Source organism: Nomascus leucogenys, chromosome 9 (genome assembly GCF_006542625.1).
Source record: "Nomascus leucogenys isolate Asia chromosome 9, Asia_NLE_v1, whole genome shotgun sequence".
NCBI lineage: Eukaryota > Metazoa > Chordata > Mammalia > Primates > Hylobatidae > Nomascus > Nomascus leucogenys.
The window spans coordinates 3,752,799-3,774,122 of record NC_044389.1 but is presented as its reverse complement, the minus strand read 5'-3'; the positions used below and the strand labels follow the sequence as shown (position 1 = coordinate 3,774,122).

The window sequence follows — 21,324 nt, the reverse complement described above, 5'->3', positions numbered from 1 at the left end:
GATATTCTCTGTACGTTCTTGTGTAACATTTTTCCATATTCCCTGTATTTAGTTTTTATATTATCTGCTCTTGAGAGACCTATCAAGACTTAATATCATTAGACACCATTAGATGGACTTACGATTTTTTTCCCTTGGCTGTGCTAGCTATTTGGAGCTGTTGGATATAAAACTGGAGGGCAGGGTGATATACCTCACTTCCAGTTCAGTTTCCAATGCAGCAGGCATTCATATTAAATGGTTTTGCTATTCTAAAATGAGATTTTCTCCAGGCTCTGGGTGGAATGTTTTCTAGTTCATCGTTGTAAAGGTCTCTTCTAGTCTCCATCCCTTCCCACTGCATTTTACTCATGTAAGGTCAGTTTCCCACAGTGTGGTACAGTGCCACCTATAACTACCACCCACTTCATGCCTGTTACTTTCTAGGAGTCTCTTTATCTGTCCAACTCTGGAAAGGTTGCTGTGTCTAAATCTGGATAGAGATAACATTGTCTTCCCTTCTAAAAGTTGCACCTGAGCAATATAGAGCCTAATACGCATTTTTCTATTTGGGACAATCTTTGGGTTTCTGAGCCACAGCATGCAGACTGTGGTGGGAATTTAAAAGCATCTTTCTATTCTTTTTTGAATCGTTGAAGTCTGTTTTATTTATAACATGAAGATTATATAGGCCACTGATTTTTTCAAAAATTACTGGGTACTTCCTTTGCAATTATCATAACTAAACATGAAAGCCTGACTATTGTAAGCAATGGGATAAAAATTAACAATAGGGACTAGGAACACAGAACACGTACAGTCTAGATGAATAAGTGAAATACACATAAATAAGACATTTTAAGACGGCTGATAGTAAATGCTGAATCATGGCTATTGTGAATGCTGCATGAGCTTAGCAGAGGGGAGGTATTTTAAAACGTGTTTGGCGAGAAAAAAAGAGAAGACCTTCACAAATTTCTGCCAGTTGTATAAATACGGTGTATTCAGTGGACAGAATTATCATACCTTGTCTGTAGTAGAGAATTATATATAATATTCGAGCCTTAGAGAAGAGCCAGATTATAAAGAGGCTTTTAGGAGTCAGTATAGTGTCAGAGAAGGGAATGCGATGTGGAGTTTTAGAAAAATTAAACTGATAATTATGTATGGCAGAAATCAAAGTTGAGATTCCTTAGCATTAGTGCTATAAGGAGAGTATTACAGTAGTAATAGTAAATTGTTACTGAGTATTTACTATGTACCACATATTCTATTTTTCCCTGACTACAGAAGCAACTAAAGTATGGCTTCTCCCTTTAAAAAGATCGTAATATAGTGAGGAAACAGACGTATACCAGTAATTCCACTAAAAAGTATTGGAATGTATGAAATTGTGTACAATTTTATAATGTATAAAAAAGTATTATAATGGTAGTATATGTGAAGCCACTTGAAGTAGTCAAATCTAGGAGCCGTTACTTATAACTAAGAGAGCAGAAAAAGCTTCCCATAAGTGACATTTAAATTGGGAATTGAAATATGATTAAGAATTCATTAGAAAGTAGGCAGAGGGCATTCCAAGAAGAAAATGTGAGGTGAAGTATTTGGATGAGCATATGGCAGCAGGTATGGCAAAAAGAGAGTAAATGACACTTTGTACAATATCATTATACAAAAAAGTTTCACTGTAATTTGTTCTAGTTCAATGGTTATCAAAGTGTAGTCCCCTGACCAGCATTATTACCTTGGAGACCTGTTAGAGATGCTGATCCTCAGACTCCTCCTCAAGCCTACTGAATCAGAAGCTGGCAACCTGCCTTTCAGCAAGCCCTCTAGTTGGTTCTGATACAAAAAGTTTGAGCACAATTGCATTAGCCATTTAAGATCTAATTATCAGGACAAGATTTGCATATAAAACATTTAAAACATACAAGAAAGTACAGGATTAAGTGCCATTCAGTGTAATAAAAGTTTAGAGAAGTGAGGGATTAATATGAAATAGTCTACTCAAGGAAACCTTGGAAAAGATGAGCTTTAAATGAACTCTTTAAGGATTTTGTCAGATGTAGATGACTATCCAGGCAAAATAAACCTTAATAAGTAGAATGACAATTGAAAAAAATTATGAATATGAATATCCTGAGGTACTCTCCCTGGATATATTACTATTAATTTACTTCTTCCTTTGCTATCATCCTGAAATTTTAAATAGGAGTCCCAGTTTAAACTGAGCACCAGCATTAAAGACATGGGTGATAGTTTTATTAGAGAAGCTTCAGTAATGCCATGATTGAATACTTGTTAGTGCAGCAATTAGATTTGCCTGTTTTCCTGATTGGTGGACAGTGTGTATCCATTCATCTCTTCTTATCAAATCACCCTTCAGAGTTCTCTTATGATCCTAAATTAAAGGGTGCTCTAAAGATGTTAAGTTGTACCAGTATCACTTTAACGAACATGGGTCCTAAAAATAATCACACTATTTTATAACACTGTTTTAGGGATACGGTTATTGTTCAGGAAGTATTTATTTCATTTGATTGATTGAAACTTAAGATTTATCATTTCTAGATAGGATGTTAGTCTTCTTTTTGACAAATGTAATTTCTTAGGTAATCTAAAGCCAAGACTAAGGTTGGCTTATATTTTGTCATAATATGTTTTAAACATTTTTATTTGACATCAAGATTCAGAAAAAAATAGTAGTATTTTTATTATGTCTTTGTTTCATTTTTCCTATTGAAACATTCCTTGGCCGGGCGCAGTGGCTCACGCCTGTAATCCCAGCACTTTGGGAGGCCGAGGCAGGTGGATCACGAGGTCAGGAGATGGAGACCATCCTGGCTAACACGGTGAAACCCCGTCTCTACTAAAAATACAAAAAAATTAGCTGGGCGTGGTAGCGGGCGCCTGTAGTCCCAGCTACTCGAGAGGCTGAAGCAGGAGAATGGCGTGAACCCGGGAGGCGGAGCTTGCAGTGAGCTGAGATCCCGCCACTAGACTCCAGCCTGGGCGACAGAGCGAGACGCCGTCTCAAAAAAAAAAAAAAAAAAGAAACATTTGTTAACAATAAGAACTCAGAAAAAATAGTAAATAATAGTTTATGATTATTGAATAATTTATAATGTGCCAAACATTGTTCTAAGGACTTTGTATGTATTTGCTCATTTAATCCTCACAATAACCCCATGAGTTAGGTTCTGTTCTTATCCCCATTTTACAGAGATGAGGTAGAGAGTAGCTAAATAACTTGGCCCAAGTCACAGGTGTTATCAGCCAATAAGTGACACAGTCGGGATTCAAACCTAGGCAGTTTAGCTCCAGAGTCTTCATTCAGTTACTACAGCATACTGTTCCAGGATATTCCTGGTACCATACAACTTCACCTCCAGTCACCAGCTTTAACTTATTAGCTGCTTTTAAAACCTAAATAGTTAATGATTTAAAACAATTTTGTCATTTTCTTTTACATTTCATCAAATTAACCCTTTGAAGTTTATTTACTGTCATGACTTTTGTAGATACTGGTATTCTAGTACTAGATCTGGGCCTGGAATTATTATCTTTAATGTAGAAGCTAGCACTGTTTTCAGTTAAGCTTTAGATCAAGAGAAAAAGACTCTGAGACAGAGATTTGCTTGAGGATTTTTATTGGAAAGCCCTTGGGATCAACATCTGTCGGGGAGTGAAGAAATTAGAACTGGGCAGAAGGAGGATTCAGACCTCAGTGCAGTTGTGACAAAGGCTTCGGTAGATCCCACGGGGTGCCTGGGGCTGGGGTAACCGTTGCAAGTTGTCTTGGCTTGAGGCAAGGGAGCCAGGTCTTCATTACCTCCACTCTGCAGTCATTGGATGCAGACTCCTGGGAAGGAGACATGACTGGATTGGGGGCTTTCTTCTAATGATAGCAATTCTTGGAGATGGCCATAGCTGAACACCACCAGCCATCAACACCACCAGCCATCATTGCTCCCAGCATCCATCATACCAGCAGTTCTCAGACTTCAGTGTATCCAAAGCAGGATTGCTAAAACACAGATCTTTGGTCCCCACTGCCATAAGTTCTGATTCAGTAGGCTTGGATTGAGCCGCAAGAAGCTGCATTTCTAAGAAGTCCCCATTTGATGCTGATGCCATTGATCTAGGGACCACACTTTGAGAATTACTGCCCTATATCTATATTCTGTAAAAGACATACCTAAAAATAATTTTATTAATCTTCATATAACACCATCAGTATCACACATTTTGACTCTTATGATAGGGCATCCTTAGCATTTTATGTGCATTTTATCTTCCCAATGACAAAGTCTTGCTCAGTAAATACCCATGAAATTAAGTTACTTAATATTTATTTTTGTAAATATTTGCAGGATGTTGTGATCTATTATGTAAATTCACCAGAATTACTGGACGAGGGATTCTTTAAACCTCTTGGATTAAAGAGAAGTGTTACAGAATTGGAATCTGGTTGACAAGATGAAACAATCTTTTCTGGCTTCACATGTTTAAAAATATAGGTCAATGTGACCTGATAAATTTCATATTTTCTATAAATATTATCCACAAATATTCTATAAATAATTCTGACTTAGATTAAAACAGTACCAAACTCTACATTATTATTACACTCTCAGATTTATCTTTTTTCCCAAAAATATTATTTTAGTATGAAATACAAAGTACATTTTATGACCCATTTCTTAAGGAGTCTCATACTTGACCAATTTCACTTTTATCCTTTCTAGATGCTTTTAAAAATAAGATTCTGTATGAAGCACATGGTCTCAGTATCATAGTATTAATGCATTATGCAGACTTTTTACACCCTCCTGTGGTATGTGTACATATGCATAATTGCATATAAATAAACACACATTTACTGCATGTAAGTTTTGTAAAGATACTTTACATAGTAAAAGAAGCTTGCCAAATATTCAGGAAACATGTTTAAAAGACATCTAAAATCCCATAAATGTGTTCTTAGGCTTTGTTTTATTCTATTTATAAATTTAATGAATGTTCATTATAGAAAATTGGAAATACAAAAAATGGTAATTTTAAAAATTAAACCACTCAAAAGTCTAACCGTAAATATCACAGTTGACATTTGGGTGACTTTTCTGTTTTTCTTTCTCTTTGTGTGTGGTGTATCATTGGGAAACTGTAATGTACACAGGTTTGCTTTCTACTTTTTCCATTTCACTAAATATTCTTTGAAGGCATGACTTTTAAAACTACAGGAGAGCCCAACTTAGAAATATGGCATAATTTATTTAACTATTTTTGAAACACTTGATTTTTTTCAAAGAACATTAAATTTTAGATGATTGTGTAGAATAATCTTAATGATACTTAGAGTTCTACTAAAAATGTGGTTTCAACTTTCAGTTCCCAAATTGACCTGATTTCTGTTCGTTTTCTGAAAAATACAACTTATGCCTTATTTTATACCTTGTTAGATAATATTACGGAAAAGATGTTAAAGCCTGTAATTCTTGCCTTTTAAAAAACAGGAGAGTAACTGCTAACATAGCTTTGTGTAAATGATCCCGTTAAACTTGAGAATTTTTTTTTAAGGATTTTGAGTTGTTTTTCATATGATCAGCTAATGAATTCAGCACCACTTCTCCAACCCCAACCTTTTTCTCCTGTTTAGCATTTTCCACTTTTTTACTCTGTGACGAACAAGCCCTCCCTGGTTAATTATGTATATATTTAGCTACTGCATGTGTTGGGCTTATTATTGTCATCTAATTAGATGTAACTCGAACTGCTTGCTTCTAGAAAAATCATTAAAAATTCTTTCCTAATGACCTAGAGATGACAAAATGTCTGTAAAGTGTGAAGAAGCAGACAAGCACAGGAACATCGCTCTTAAAGAGTGTTAATCCAGATGCTGCAATCATCTAATTAAACAATATTTTGCTGTCATTAACATTTTCACCAAGGAATTGCAGTTATAATTTCTTTGTCAGCTGTCTCTAGATCACTTTACCTTCAAAACCAAAGTGCCATATAAAAACATTAAATTGGATGGTTTAATTAAAAAGTTTTTTTTTAATGAAGAAACATATCCAGTGTTTCTGAGATCTCATTTACTGTGTTTCACTTTTATTATTTGAGTAGATTAGTGTCATAGGCTTGCGGTATTTAATATTCATCTTCTAAGATAAATTCTTATAAGCATAGTTAGCAAAATAAAGTGTGTATGTGTGTATGTGTGTGGAGATTATATATGTAGATAGATAGATATAGATAGATGATAGATGATAGATAGATAGATAGATAGATAGATAGATAGATAGATATCTCCACACACACAAATATATGTATTTACTTACCACTGCTGGAGAAGGAAAGGACCCTACCAATTACAGCACCAGTGTATTTGCTAAATATCAACTATCCTAAAGAAAAAAGAAAACAATTAGTAATTAAACATCTAGGTTTGCCAGAGCCTAACAAGTAGTACTTTGGAAATAACTCACTTTTTGGATGATTTAATGAACAGTATTTCTTTTCATTTCACAAAGATGTTCAGTAACATAATTAAAGGAGTAATGCTAATTCATGATTAAAACATACCAATGCAAAACCCCAAAGTGCCACTTAATCACTCTTTTTTCCATGTAACATTAAATACATTGTGCATTTTTAATTCAAATCAAATACATATATGACTGTCCATTTTACAAGGCTCTTATGCAGAAATTTTTATTAAAAACAAGCATTAATGTCATATTTATTTATAAAGTTTATTATATTTATTAGAATTAAAATAATGCTGTAAATTTCTGCTAATTTAAAAATTACTAAAATTTTCTTTTTAGCACTTATTTTCAAAGGACCTCTCAAAGATTATTGAAAGTGAATTACAAAAAAAAATGCAGGACAGAATAATAGACGTGAAATATGGCTATTGGCATCATTCATTTTGTGTATACATGTGTGTGCATTTTTAAATAATGCTTTTCTTCTTTGTATTTTTTTCCAAAAATAGCATTTTTGTTTAACTTTTATTTTAGGTTCAAGGAGTACATGTGCAGATTTTTTATAGGGATAAATTACATGTCATGGGTGTTTGGTGTACAGATGACTTTGTCACCCAGATGATAAGCATAGTACCCAATAGGTAGTTTTTGGATCCTTATCTTCCTCCTTCCCTCTACCCTCAAGCAGTATCCTTTTCTTTCTTAGAAAATCATTTCTATTAAAAGGCTAGTGTCTTCAAATATAGTCTACATTTTTATGCTGTTTGCATTTATACAGTACATTTAAATACTGTGTTTATGTAAACTGGCTTTTTATTTTAACAGTTTTACTTAATATATAAATTATAAAACATCAGAAATTATTTTAACAATTGTGGTATCTGATTTTCATCTATCAGTTAATTTAAGTAATATATGTTATATCTAGATAGGTAGCATCAGCATTATTCTATTAAAAAAATACACACTGTAATACTTGCTTTTCATTAAAATCTACAGATTTTTAAGTAGAACAGTTCCCCTCAGAAAATGGAAGAGCTCTAAACTCTGCCATAGACCCATTTAGGATCCCAGAAATAGCTCTGTCTAGCCAATCTGTACTCTTTGTATATATACATATTAAAAAAATACTGAGGCCAATCAGGTGTCCTAGGTTAGCATACAAATGAACTATTAGTAATAAATTTTCAAGTTTAGAAATGTACAGCTTTTATTTTACAATATTGGTACTGTTTTAGCAGATTATTTTCATGTCAAAAAACTTTAATATGGCTCCAAACTCTTGTTTAATTTCATCATTATTATTATTCACCATAGACTTAAACACAAGCAGGTTCATTGATTGCTTAAGCTACCTAGCTGTAGATATTTTCTTCTAGTTCAATGTAGACATTCACAATATCATTCTCTCTCATATATACCTCTATGCCTTTGCATAATCCTCATCTTCTAAAGATAATGTTCTGCAGTTTTCCTTTACTTGACTTATATTTGTTCATCTTCTGAAATTTGGATCATTTTATTCCATTTTTATCACATGCATATCCATTCCATCAACAAACATTTATTGGGCAGATGGCATATGCCAACACACAGAGATTAAAACAAACAAACAAACAAACAAACAACCCAGCCCTGACATGTATGAGTTTACAGACTGGTGGAGAGGCAGAGAAGTAAACAGCGATGTGTATCAGGCATAATAGAGGTCTGTATGAGAACTGTGGTGAGGCAACACAGGGGAAGCCCTAATCTAGCTGTAACCTCATCCCAGTAAATGCAAAGTGGAAGCAACATTCTGCTGCCATTACCCACACCTATATTACATACCCACACCAGTTTATACATTTAAAGCAATATGCAGTTTAGTTGTAAAATGCAAAGCTTCGTCTAATAAACAGATAAAATAGTCATCAATAAAATGTTTTCTAAATGTGTTAATTTTGTTTGGTGCTTGCAGTTGCAGATTTTGGTTCTTACTCAGATTGTAGTTCTTTTTTTTTCTATTTCACAGATATGTTTTCCAAATGCTATAAGAGCAGATATCATTTAATGTAATTTCCTGATGATGAACAAGATAATATCTGCATATCTATGCTACTGTGATAGTACGTGTGGTGTGTGCAACCACGGCATACTGGATGAAATTCATATCACTAAATACCAGTGAAATAGCTGTTTTGTGTGAATTTTAATGGAAATTTAGAAAATTACTGATAATTGGATCATAACACATTTTTATAAAAAATAATTTTGTTCAACAAAAGTTTTCTTAGGATCCTGTTTCTTTCATAGCTATTCTCTTAATTTCACCTAATCATATGTTTTTTCAGTTCCAGTTTATGGGGGGGGCCACAGCTTGCTCCCCTAAACTTTCCCCATTCCCACTGTGCCTCAATATCACACCTGAAATATTTAAGTCATTCTACCAAAACATAAACAGACATATTCACCCTGAGATCCAGCAGTTCTTCGCTAAAGTGAAACAACATAAGATTAAAAAAATTCATGAACTTAAGGAGTGAAAAAATGTATGATTGACATCTGCCTCTGTAGTTTTTCATCCTAGCTTCAGAGTACTGTCCACTCGCAAATTCTCTGCATTCATTCTTGATATAAGTTTAACATAGTATTCTGTGTACTCGTAATATAATTTCTAGATATATATTCATTATAATAGATACCATCACGGCCAGGTGCAATGGCTCAGGCCTGTAATCCCAGCACTTTTGGAGGCTGAAGCAGGTGGATCACAAGGTCACGAGTTCAAGACCAGCCTGGCCAACATGGTGAAACCCCATCTCTACCAAAAATACAAAAATTAGCCAGGTGTGGTGGCATGTGCCTGTAATCCCAGCTACTCAGGAGGCTGAGGCAGGAGAATCGCTTGAACCCGGGAGGCAGAGGTTGCAGTGAGCCAAGATCACACCACTGCACTCCAGCCTGGGCAACAGAGAGAGAGACTCCATCTCAAAATAAATAAATAAATAAATAAATAATAAAATAGAATACCATCACACAAGCTGCAGATGTGCAGGTCAGTGGGGTGACTTCCTCCATAATTACTTTCAGGGCCTCTGACTGACAAGGCTCTGCTTCCGGGTTTGCAATGTTATCTACATCAGCAGAAGAGAGATGAGACACACATGCAGGAAGTTTCAGTGGGCCAAGTCTTGAAGAGACTTTGCTCACATTCTGTAGATTAGAACTAAATCCCATGGCCATAGCTACTTGTAAGGGAGGCTGAGAAATGTGGTGTAACACAGGAAGAGGAGAATCAATTACAATAGCCAGCCAGTAGCCTCTATCACAATCTTATAAATAGTAATTCTAGTTGTCTTAAAACAATTATTGAGTGAATTCACTTTAAATGCATTGTTATCAGAGTTAAAGATATGGTTCAATAAATAAAAAGTTACTTTTCTTCTGAAATTCAATAGATGCTTTGTAAAAACAGAAACTATTTGATAAGCATTTTGTGTATACAAATTTTTATTTCTGTTTTTCTTTACTAGGACGGACATATAATGATCTGAACCAATATCCAGTGTTTCCGTGGGTGTTAACCAACTATGAATCAGAAGAATTGGACCTGACTCTTCCAGGAAACTTTAGGGATCTATCAAAGGTAACTTTTAAATATATAGAAGTCAGCTTTCTTCATAAGGCTATAGTCTAACAGTATTTCTGTCGGAGTATATATAGCCAGTTAATGTTTGTAAGAAAGTGAAACTGATTATCTTGACTTACATAGTCAGTTTCTAAACCTTACCAATTCTTAGCACAGGAATTAAGCTACAAGAAGATAAACTAGTACTAGCATAGGCAAAATGAAATGGGTATTTGAGAAATAGCAGATGTAGAGAGAGGTTTCTGATATATCCTAGGCTTTAAAGTCAAGGTTAAAAACCTAAAATTAGTAGAAAATATGATGGCAAATCATTTATGTGATATGTTCCTTAGATGATAAAACATTTATATTGACCATAAAATACACACATTGTAGGGAAATGTAATACTGAAAAGAAAGTCAGTTAATTTTATCAAATGTCTGTCTATATATGAGAGAGAAGATATGGCCCAAAAGATGGCAAGAAAATGGTGCATAATGGTAATAAGAAATAAAAGGTAAAATTTTTATTAGCTCACCTCATTTGTCCAGAGGAAACTACAGTGTGATACTAAACTGTTTGAAATTCAGTGAAGAACTGGGAACTAAGCCCAAAAAGCTGCTCTATAGTCTAAGCTTACACCAGAGGCCTGCCTTAAAGTTTATGTATGTTAGCCATAGTAAAGCCTCAGCCCACTGACTTTGAATGTATCTCTCTTTTCTGTCAGACTTGATTGTCTGATTTAGCAATCCATAGAAAGTTGAAAGGTATTTGTGTATACATTTGGTTTTGGAGGGCAGGTTTAAGGGGCTAATTGACAAGAGCAGCATAAGCCCTGTGATTTAGGGAAACAACATTAAAGCCGATTTAAAATTAATCCCACAGATGGTTTTTAACTCAGCATGCCTGCTTCTGCCCCATTTCTGGCCTTTGAAACCTAGACCTACCCAAGTTGAAGTTCTATATTGCACTAGTTACTAGCTGTGTGACCTAAAGCTAGTTTCTCTTGTCCCATTTGTAATATGAGAATAATAATACTGTCCCATGTCAAATAGTTGTACAGATCTAATAACATGTACATTTAAAGAATATAACACAGTACTTGGCACATAGAAGCACTTCCTGAGTATTAAGTATTATTGTTACACATGGGATATTTCTTAGCCTCTTTTGAAGACTGTTTACTAACTTTTTCATGTTCTTATGCATCATTCACTCTCCAGTTCTTTTATTTTATGTAACTCCCTATTAAATTTTAGTTGGTAGCTCATGGGTAATTTTAGCTGTGGTGTTATCGATGTTAAAGGGACCTAAAAGATCAGTTAGCCAACATCTTGCTGAGAGTCATACAACTGGTAGAAATAAATTGCTAGCAAATGAATTCTAATATGCTTGCAAATATAGTAATTCTTCCAATGTGAGTCAACCAAAAATTTTTAACTATTTACCACATTCAGGTAACTAAATTATTTAAGATAAGGTAGATAGAAGCATTGTAATTCATGCAGCCTGCCCTTCAGGAACAAATCTAGTTATAGATTATCTAAATAATAAGATCAGTCCCCCAAAAAATTAAAAATAAAGTACAATATTTTAGAGAGACCCACACAAGAGACAATACCTGAAGGTTGAGTATCCTGTGTCTGAAATGCTTGGGACCAGAGTGTTTTGGATTTTGGATCTTTCTGGATTTTGAAATATCAATATATACATTATATACTTACCAGCTGAGCATCCCTAATCTGAAAACCCAAAATCCAAAACGCTGCCGTGTTTCCATTAAGCATCACATCAGTGCTCAAAAACTTGGATTTGGGGCATTTGAGATTTCAGAATGTTGGATCAGGGACAAGATTAGGAACAAGAACTCTGCAGCTAGACTGCTGCATTCAAATCCTAATTCTGCCATTTACCAGCTGTGGAGCCTTAGACAAGAAGAGTATTAGTTTCTCTCTGTCTTAATTTCCTCACCTATATAATGAGACATCAATAGTAATGGGGTTGTTGTGTGGAGTGGTGGATGGGTTAATAAGCATAAAGGACTTAGAACAGTGCGGGGATATCAGTATTAGCTAATGCTATGTATATGACAATAATAGACTGGTGAATCATTGATATAGGCCATATGCTTTGAATTGTATTTCAAATAATGATGATGAATATATGCTACTACATCCATATTGGATGAGAATATTTGAATGGCATGCATGACTTGCCAAGGTTGAAGTGTAATTTTGGGGTGTAAGACAAAACCAAACTAACTTATTGATGTGAGGATGAAAACTGTCAAACTAGTTCTTCGACAAAATCTTGGCTGCATGTGTTTTATTTAACATTAATTGAATAGCCATTACTTAGACATTATAAAATATATATACCATAAAAATTCAGAATATAGATTCTCAGGAAGCATATTACAACCTCGTATGATGACTACTATTATGGCTATTGTATTATTTTTAAAACAAGGAAGGAAGTTCTTTTTATTTGAAATCAACTGGGATGTTGTGTTTAAAGGAAATTTACAGACTGAAGCTCCTTTTTTCTCTCCATCTATTTATTCAATCTTTCAGTTGTTCAGTCAACAAATATTTATCACACATGTGCTATATGTCAAACACTCTACAAGTGAAAGAGTGTACAGGAGTGAATAAAGCAGACATACTCCCAGCCACTTGAAGGGAGTTCAGCCCAGCGCAAAAATGAAAACTCAGATAGTTAACAGTCATATGAGTGGCCAGCATTTATGAGATAGGTATAGTGGGGACTGTGCCTCACTGGGGAGTACAGGCTTAGCCTCACTAAGACGTTTAGACTCAAATGTTCTTGAAACACTAGCCCAGCCAGAGAAAATGTGGCACTCATTATGATTAGTATGGGTTGTAGAAGGCATCTGGTAACATATTTGCTGGTAATCATAGATTTTTTTCATTTATCCATGTAGGAAAAAATGAGTTAAAATAAATGAGGAAGTCACTGTTTCTACAGTAACTGAAGATATGAACATTTCAAGGTTTTGTTTGTTTGTTTGTTTGTTTTTGAGACGGAGTCTCGCTCTGTCGCTGGGGCTGGAGTGCAGTGGCCCAATCTCGGCTCACTGAAGCCTCCGCCTCCCAGGTTCAAGCGATTCTCCTGTCTCAGCCTCCCAAGTAGCTGGGATTACAAGCCCCTGCCACCACACCTGGCTAATTTTTTTGTATTTTTAGTAGAGACAGGGTTTCACTATGTTGGCCACGCTCGCCTTGAACTCCTGACCTTGTGATCTACCCACCTCAGCCTCCCAAAGTGCTGGGATTACAGGCGTGAGCCACCACGCCCAGCCCATTTCAAGGTTTTTATGCTAATCTGTGTAATGTGTATTTCCTTTTGCAGAGCTTTTCCTTTTGTGCCTCGCATGTGCTCCTCTAATTTTATATAGTGTTAAGTAAATAATACAGGTAAACAGATGGAGCCTAAATAAATTAGGCAATGTGACTACAAACTGTAGTTTTGCAAGCACGTAGTTCTTCATGCTGTGAACAGTTGAACCCATGAGCTCTTAAAAGATAGATAGCTTTTCTTCCAATTTTGCTATATTCTATGCTTTAGCAATTTGTTCTTTCTATTCTGTCACCCTAGCATGATAGGAAAATGTTAGCAAATTAAAGCCTCTTGATCTGTTAATAAATTACTCGTGCATTGTTCCCATGCTTCATTGAATTTCTTAATAGGAGCTTCTTACAAATGAGCTAGAAACCTGAGACTATCCTGTATAAAATCCATCAGTAAACAAGATTTTAATGTATGAAAATATATCTTATTATATGCCTCATGGGAAAATGACATTTGAAGCATAATGATATAATTGGAAGGAAAAGCTGCTATAGAGCAACGTTATCGCAGTGAAGAGATGTCCAGTAAGAAGCACATGAAATTCTTGTAGTTATAATCACCACAAATGAAAATCTTCATGGAGAGTTTCCGACTCTTCAGAAGCTCAAGGAAGAATTGAAATACTCGAATGATATAACCAAGAACAGTCTAAAAGATCTCTAACAACGAAAGTAGTTGTTTCGAAACAAACACTGGGAGTCCTGATCCCAGTAATAATTCTTAGTAGTGAATAATTCTAGAATTTGTTTCAATAAACATGTGGTACCCCAAATACTTTTTATATTCTTTACTATATGAAAGAATTAAGAAACTATGAAGTGTACAATGCCAAAAAAAATAAATATTTATTTTCTTTCTTTATACCACCACATTACACAGGCTTCATGAAATTCTGTGTTGTATCAGTTGGGAAACTTTTGAATGAAAGTTTCAGAAAACACAGCTGAAAGTGCCTTGAGCAATAGTGGGAATCGGGAAAAAAAAATCAAGAGGTTGTAACCGGAACATGAAAAGAATATAGGCTTCGCTCAAGTATTCGTTTCTCTGTCATATGTTGTGCAAATTTAAGATGTTTTCTAAATTCTCTGAACTTGTTTTCTCATCTTTAAAATGAGCGCAGTCATACTTACATAATAGGGTTGTTGAAAGATTTTAACACCGTAAAGTAGTTACGGCACCTGGTATAATGCCTGACACACAAGTGGCATTCAGTGAGTGGCAGTGACAAAGCAAATTTCCATAATTGTCATTTGAGAGTTCACTATCTTTGGTATGATTGACAAAAACCTAGTGAAGGTTATTTGATTCCTCTGATTTATTTTTTATTCTAATAAAATTAAAAAATAATGCCATTTAATAAAATACTTCTAATTCAATAAATAATTCTGTTTTACCATCTATTTAAGTTATCAAATTATCAAAACTGTAACATCAAAACACTAAGGTTATATTAAATGTTTATTAGAACTTTAGATGCACATTTATTTAGACTAAAATATTTTATATTTATAATATTCTTACTTGTTCTTTGGCCCACTTAATTGAACATTTGAAGAGCACAGGAGCAAAAAAAAAGTTCTTTATCAGTAAGATTTTTTAGACCTCTCATTTGATTAGACATCACAGGTTCAAGTTTTATTTATTATGTGTACAGGTTAGAGGCTATGTTTATTGTTTGACATGAGGGTCAGCAGATGAAACAATCTGCCTTTGACCTATCTTTTCAACACCAACCAACAGTAGGTTTAGAGATTTCCTCCCCACCCCATTTATGTAGGTATTCCTTATGGAGATGTAACCTTATGGTGAAATCTATCTTACAACATGATATATGCTAGCGCTTCAGTTATTTACATATACTCATATGAACTCGACTCTTAAATTACAGTGGTTACATGACTTTGACGTGAAGCACAGTCTCTGCTCATTAAAGTGTGAATAGAATTTTCCTATTTCCCAGTCATGCCCTCTGATAAGTGAAATAGTTTCATCACAAAACCAAGTCCTACTAATATTGACATGAACATAAGACATCACATACACACACCCATTCATCGAGTGGAAAAAATATATTTTGTTAACACAGGAGTTGTTTGACTGACAGATGATGATAAGCATAACCATTTTCCCAAATTATTATGCCACTTAATAAAAGGAAGTGATAATGCCTTGAGGCTTTGAAATGTGATAATGCAAATGGGTGCACTGAAGTGTGAATACTCTTCAACCATCCACCCTCGATACTACCGAATGTCTATCTACCACACAGAAAAGAGTTTATATTGGTCAGGTGGGGAATGCACCACTCAGCAATCTAGAGCAAGTTGGGTTTTTTGTTGTTGTTGTTGTTTTCGAGACGGAGTCTCCCTCTGTCACCCAGGCTGGAGTGCAGTGGCATGATCTTGGCTCACTGCAGTCTCCACTAGAGCAAGTTTCTATGGCTGTTTTATTTTTCTTTTTCACCGTAAGTTAACAACATCTAAAATGAAATTAATTCCATTTACTTGATTATAATCTACCTAATGCTTAATTTTAAACAACAAACCATGAAGTATGGGCAAAACTACTAGGTCTGTTAGTAGTAGTTAGGATGATATAAAACTAAAAGATAAAAGTGTGAATGTGTAAATTTAATTATATACCATCTGCCAAATAACCCTGCTGCCAAATTTGAAATAACTTGTTTCAATGTATGTTGAATGCTGCCTTAACATATAATCCACAGTATGTTGAAAATCGTTTTCATTAGACTTGCTAATATGGCAGTGCTGAGGGACAAGGTATGGATAGGCAGTGTTTGGATACGGTTTTAAACTCATGGGATATTCATTTATTTAAATTAATACTTTTATTCATTCACTCATTCTTTCATTACACAAGCATTTATTGCCAACCTACTCTGTGCCAGACACTGGAGATACAAAGGCAATAAGACTTAGTCCATACCTTTAAGAAGTTAGTCATTTTTTTGTTTATCCGGTGACATATTAAGATATTCTCCTTCTAATTGAAAAAATGGAAGAACCAAGAAAAGTGCAACTAAAAAGGTAGACTTCACAGACACTGGTAACCAGAAATAGTGTTTTTGTGTTTGTTTATATCTCCACTGTTGCTTGTTGGAGACATCATAGGGTGACAGGGAGCTTTATAGATTTATACAGAACTTCCAAAGCAGTCCTAGGCTCTGTTTGCTTATACTAAATGTCTATCCTCTTTTCTTGTTCCTTCCCACTTAGCCAGCTGAATCACCCTTTCAGAAAAAGAGAGGGAAAAAAATCCTATAGAGCCCGTTCTGCTTTGAAAATTTTAGGCTTTTAAAGAAACTGAAAACAGCAGGAACACTGTTTAGTGTATGCTCTTAGAAGAATCCTACCTATGGAAAGGAAAAGAGAGCCTGCTTTATGCACTTTAATTTCACCAGCCACATGTCACCTCTGTGTCTAAACCACAGCATTATCATGCAAAACTAGGCCAAATTCAGTCTCCTTTAACCTTTCTTTCGAGCTGAAACAGAATAGTAAGCAGTTAGAAGTGATCTTGAAACTAATTTGTAGCCCCATCACTATCCTTCTACTTAATACCTGGAAAACTTCTCGAACTGACACATGAAGATTTAAGATGCTCCAGTGTTTGTAGGTGAAAGTGTTTACTTTTCACTAAGATATATAAAACTAATTTTCTTAGGAACTGTTTTGGGGTAATGATAATAATAATAATAGCCAATATTTTGCATGTGTTTATTATATGCCAGGCATTGTGCTAAGCATCTTACATGGATTTTCTTGCTTTACCCTCACAACGCTATGATGAATTGCACTGGTTATATAGATTGCATTTTCTTCCATTTGTTACCTGTTATTTCTCCATAATACATAGGTAGGATATTCTTTAAAAAAAAAAAAAAAGCTAGTGATTAATTTCTCTTCTAGATTCCCTCTACCTTTTCTAAATGCCCTGGCAGTTTTTATACGCTATCAAAAAAAAAAAAACAAACAAAGAAGGAAAGAAAAAGAAAAAAGAAAAACTCTCCCTATTATCCAGTAAAAATGAGTTCTTTTAAAATATCCTGCACAATGCTCAGTCATGTCAGATATGAGTACAGGAGTCAAAAGAAATGTGGTCAGTGAGTCATTCCAAACCTCCAAAGCTTTCGGTCCTATGTGGGACTAGCATTCCTATGAAAGTGCTTAAGGCTGGGTGTGGTGGCTCATGCCTGTAATCCCAGCACTTTGGGAGGAATTCAGGAGGATTGCTTGAGGCCAGGAGTCTGAGACCAACCTGAGCAGCATAGCCAAACCCTGTCTCTACAAAAAATTAAATGAAAAAAATAAGATGCTAATAGATTTTTTTTTTTTTGAGTTTCACTCTTGTTGCCCAGGCTGAAGTGCAATGGTGCAATCTTGGCTCCCTGCAACCTGCACCTCCCAGGCTCAAGCAATTCTCCTGCCTCAGCCTCCCCAGTAGCTGGGATTAAAGGCATGCACCACCACGCCTGGCTAATTTTTGTATTTTTAATAGAGATGGGGTTTCACCATGTGGGCCAGGCTGCTCTCGAACTCCTGATCCACCCGCCTCGGCCTCCCAAAGTGTGGGGATTATCGGCATGAGCCACCACGCCCGGCCAAGTGCTAATAGATTTTGCTAATCAAATTGCAACTTTAGATCAAAGATTATCTTTCTTCATAATATACTCAATTCCATCCTATGAAAAACTATAAAAAGAAACATATTTAATTAATAGAAAAATATAATCTTAACACTTCTCTTTATTAATGTTTCATGACTTCAGGTTCTGTTCCTTAGTAATGTATTTGAAAATTGTGTACTGATTTGCTGAAGTTCATCTGATGACAAAAGGCCATATTAAGGCAATTAACAGTATAAAATTGCAAAGGGAATGTTTAATCCACACTTAGGAGAACACAATTTTAACATATTTTAGAGAAACAAATTTTCAAGTCATTTAAAGCATTCTTATTTAGAACAACCCAAAACATAGGAAAGACTTGGATTGATTGGAAAGGTTTTGCTTGTTTTTGTACTCTATTTTAGTTGATTTTGACTTTACTATGAAAATTTTTAAACAAAGAAAAAGTACCAATTCCTAATAACAATACCCATTAACCAATACCTACATGTTATTGACAGTTTAGCTTTTATTGGTTTACTGAAGTATTTTTAAATAAATTAAATATATCATACTTTACCCCTAAATATTTCAGTATGAAAAATAGTATTTTCCCATATAATCAGATCACCATGATTACATCTAACAAAACTTATGACAGTTCCCTAATATTAGCTAACACTGTGCCTATAATCAAGCTTTTCTAATTATCTCCCGTGTGTCTCAAAAATTGTTTTGCTTAAGCCAGGATTCAGTCAGCGACTCCACAGTACATCTGATTCTTCTGTCTTATTTGTCTAAAGGTTGGAATAACTCCCAGCCACCCTAACACCCCCACCTTTTTTTCATGATATTGACTCATTTAAGAGAGCATGCCCGTTATCTTATAGAACATAACAAATAACAGCCAATATTTTGCATGTGTTTATTATATGCCGATGCTAGGCTTCTGAATTTGTCTTTTTGTTCCTCATGTTGTCATTTAACTTGCTGTAACTAGTAAGGTTTTGATGTATTCTGATTCAAATATCAATGAAGATTGATAATAGAAGTTTTTTGTTTTGTTTTGTTTTGAGACGTTGTCTCACTTTGTCACCGAGGCTGGAGTGCGATGGTGCAATCTTGGCTCACTACAACTTCCGCCTCCCAGATTCAGGCAATTCTCCTGCCTCAGCCTCCCAAGTAGCTGGGATTACATGTGCCCACCTCCATGCCTGGCTAATTTTTGTATTTTTAGTAGAGATGGGGTTTCATCATGTTGGCCAGGCTGATCTTGAACTCCTGGCCTCAAAGTGATCTACCCAACTTGGTCTCCCAAAGTGCTGGGATTACAGGCATGAGCCACTGCCCTGGCCAATAATAGAAATTTATATTTGGAAATATTTGGTCAATAACACTAGCCAAAATATAAAGTTACTATAGTTAATTTAAATTTATCAAAGTTAAAATGTTCACATGTGAAATATATTTCTGGGTCATATAATTCTAAAAGCCATCTAAAATTATCTCTATGAGATAAACCAAATTCATGATTAAACAGCAAAAAAAGAGTATATAGGGAAGACTAAAGTCTCCACATTCTCACTGGCCAGAGACAACTATTGATACACTGTCATGTATATTTTTCAAAAAATAAATTATACAAAGTAGAATTACTTGATCAAAACTACATGATTGTTTTAAATATTACCAATTTTCCCCACAAGAAATTTATACTGATTTATTTGCCAACAGCATTATGAGATACCATGTTTTCCAATACTGAGTATTATAAAACTTAACAATTTTTGACAATCTAGTTAATAAAAATAGTTTTTGTTTGACATTTTAACAATTGTGAGTGTACTTACAACTTTTGATTACATATAATAGAAAGTCAACTTATACTGGCTTTAATTTAAAATAAAAATTTTATTAGCCCATATAACTGAGAAATCCAGGGACGGATCAGTTCAGGAAAACTGCATCCAGGTGCTCACCAGAATTATCAGGATCCACACCTCTGTTACTTTTCTACATTGGCTTCATTCTCAAACAGGCTTCCCTGTGTTACAGTAATGATGTCTTTGTAACCCCGCTAGAAAAAGAACTTTTCCCAGATGCAGCAAAGTTTCATCCGATCAAGTTGAATCACGTACCCATTTCTGCTGCAGTCATAGTGCCAATGTGAATAAAATATTATGATTGACAGGTCTAGATCCCATGCCCACCCAGGGAGTCAGGTAGCGAGATCAGCTCACCAGCATCAGGTAGACCAAGAGTGGAGAAGGAATGGTTCACAAAGGAAGAAGGCATAATGAATGCTAAACAGAAAAAACGAATATAGATCCATTACATTGTAGGAACTGGTACTATTTTTTCTTACAGATATTGGAAATTGGCATTTATTATTCTGTGAATTGCCTATTCATCATATCATTTCCTCATTTATTTAATTAGATTGTTCGTTAGCTTCTTATTGATTTGTAAGAGCACATTTTTAAGGAAACTAGCTCTTATGTGCTATGAATATTTTTCACTTTGTTATGTCTTTCGATTTTTGCATAAAATTTTTTTCTAAAATTTCCACATGGAAATTTTATATAATATTGTATAATTGGGTTAATCAGTCTTCATTCATTTAGCATTTATTGCTCGCTTAAAAAGGTTCAGGTACTGTAGGTGTGGGAATAAAGAGATGAATAAAAGACAGGGAGTTTCTTCGAAGGGCTACACTACTGGGTTAAAAGGGTTAGAAAGTTGCCTATTACCAGATGGTGTCATGTAAGGCTTTACAGATGCAATTTGAAAAACCTCCAAAAGAATGAGTTGAAGTTCCTTAGATAAAAAGGGAGCCCGGGAATTTACTTGAGCACAGAAGTGTCTGTAGGTATGATTTCTATGTTGTCATAACAGAATTTTCAGAATGATGACAGGTAGTTCATGACTGAAAAAACAAAAAAGGTAAGAACTCTCAAAGCCTCTTCTAAGGATTTTCAAGCCCTTGATTACAAAAGATAACAAGATAACTTAGATATGTTAGAAGTTCATGTCTTAAAAGTGTTGAGATAACTAACAGCTATCGTTAGAAGCCAGACAAATGGGTCAGATGTACCCAGCTTCAAGCTGTATCTAGCACAGAGCTGCAGCTGGTTCTGTAAAACGTCTAGCCACTGACTAGCAAGGTGATCTTCATTTGACTTTTCTTCAGTGTACTCATTTGTAAGAGATTTGGTCAAGTAGACCTGAATGTTTCCTTCCA

General features: G+C 34.9%; 1 protein-coding gene across 6 annotated transcripts in view; it reads left to right on the top strand.

The window, feature by feature from the left end:
- The window catches only part of NBEA (neurobeachin), a 723,704-nt gene that overhangs the window by 607,381 nt on the left and 94,999 nt on the right, over positions 1–21,324 (top strand). For all 6 annotated transcript variants that reach the window (XM_030818536.1, XM_030818537.1, XM_030818538.1 and 3 more), the window contains one exon: positions 9,989–10,101. In XM_030818536.1, coding sequence (XP_030674396.1) covers positions 9,989–10,101 — 113 coding nt within the window. The remainder of the gene's footprint in view (positions 1–9,988; positions 10,102–21,324) is intronic.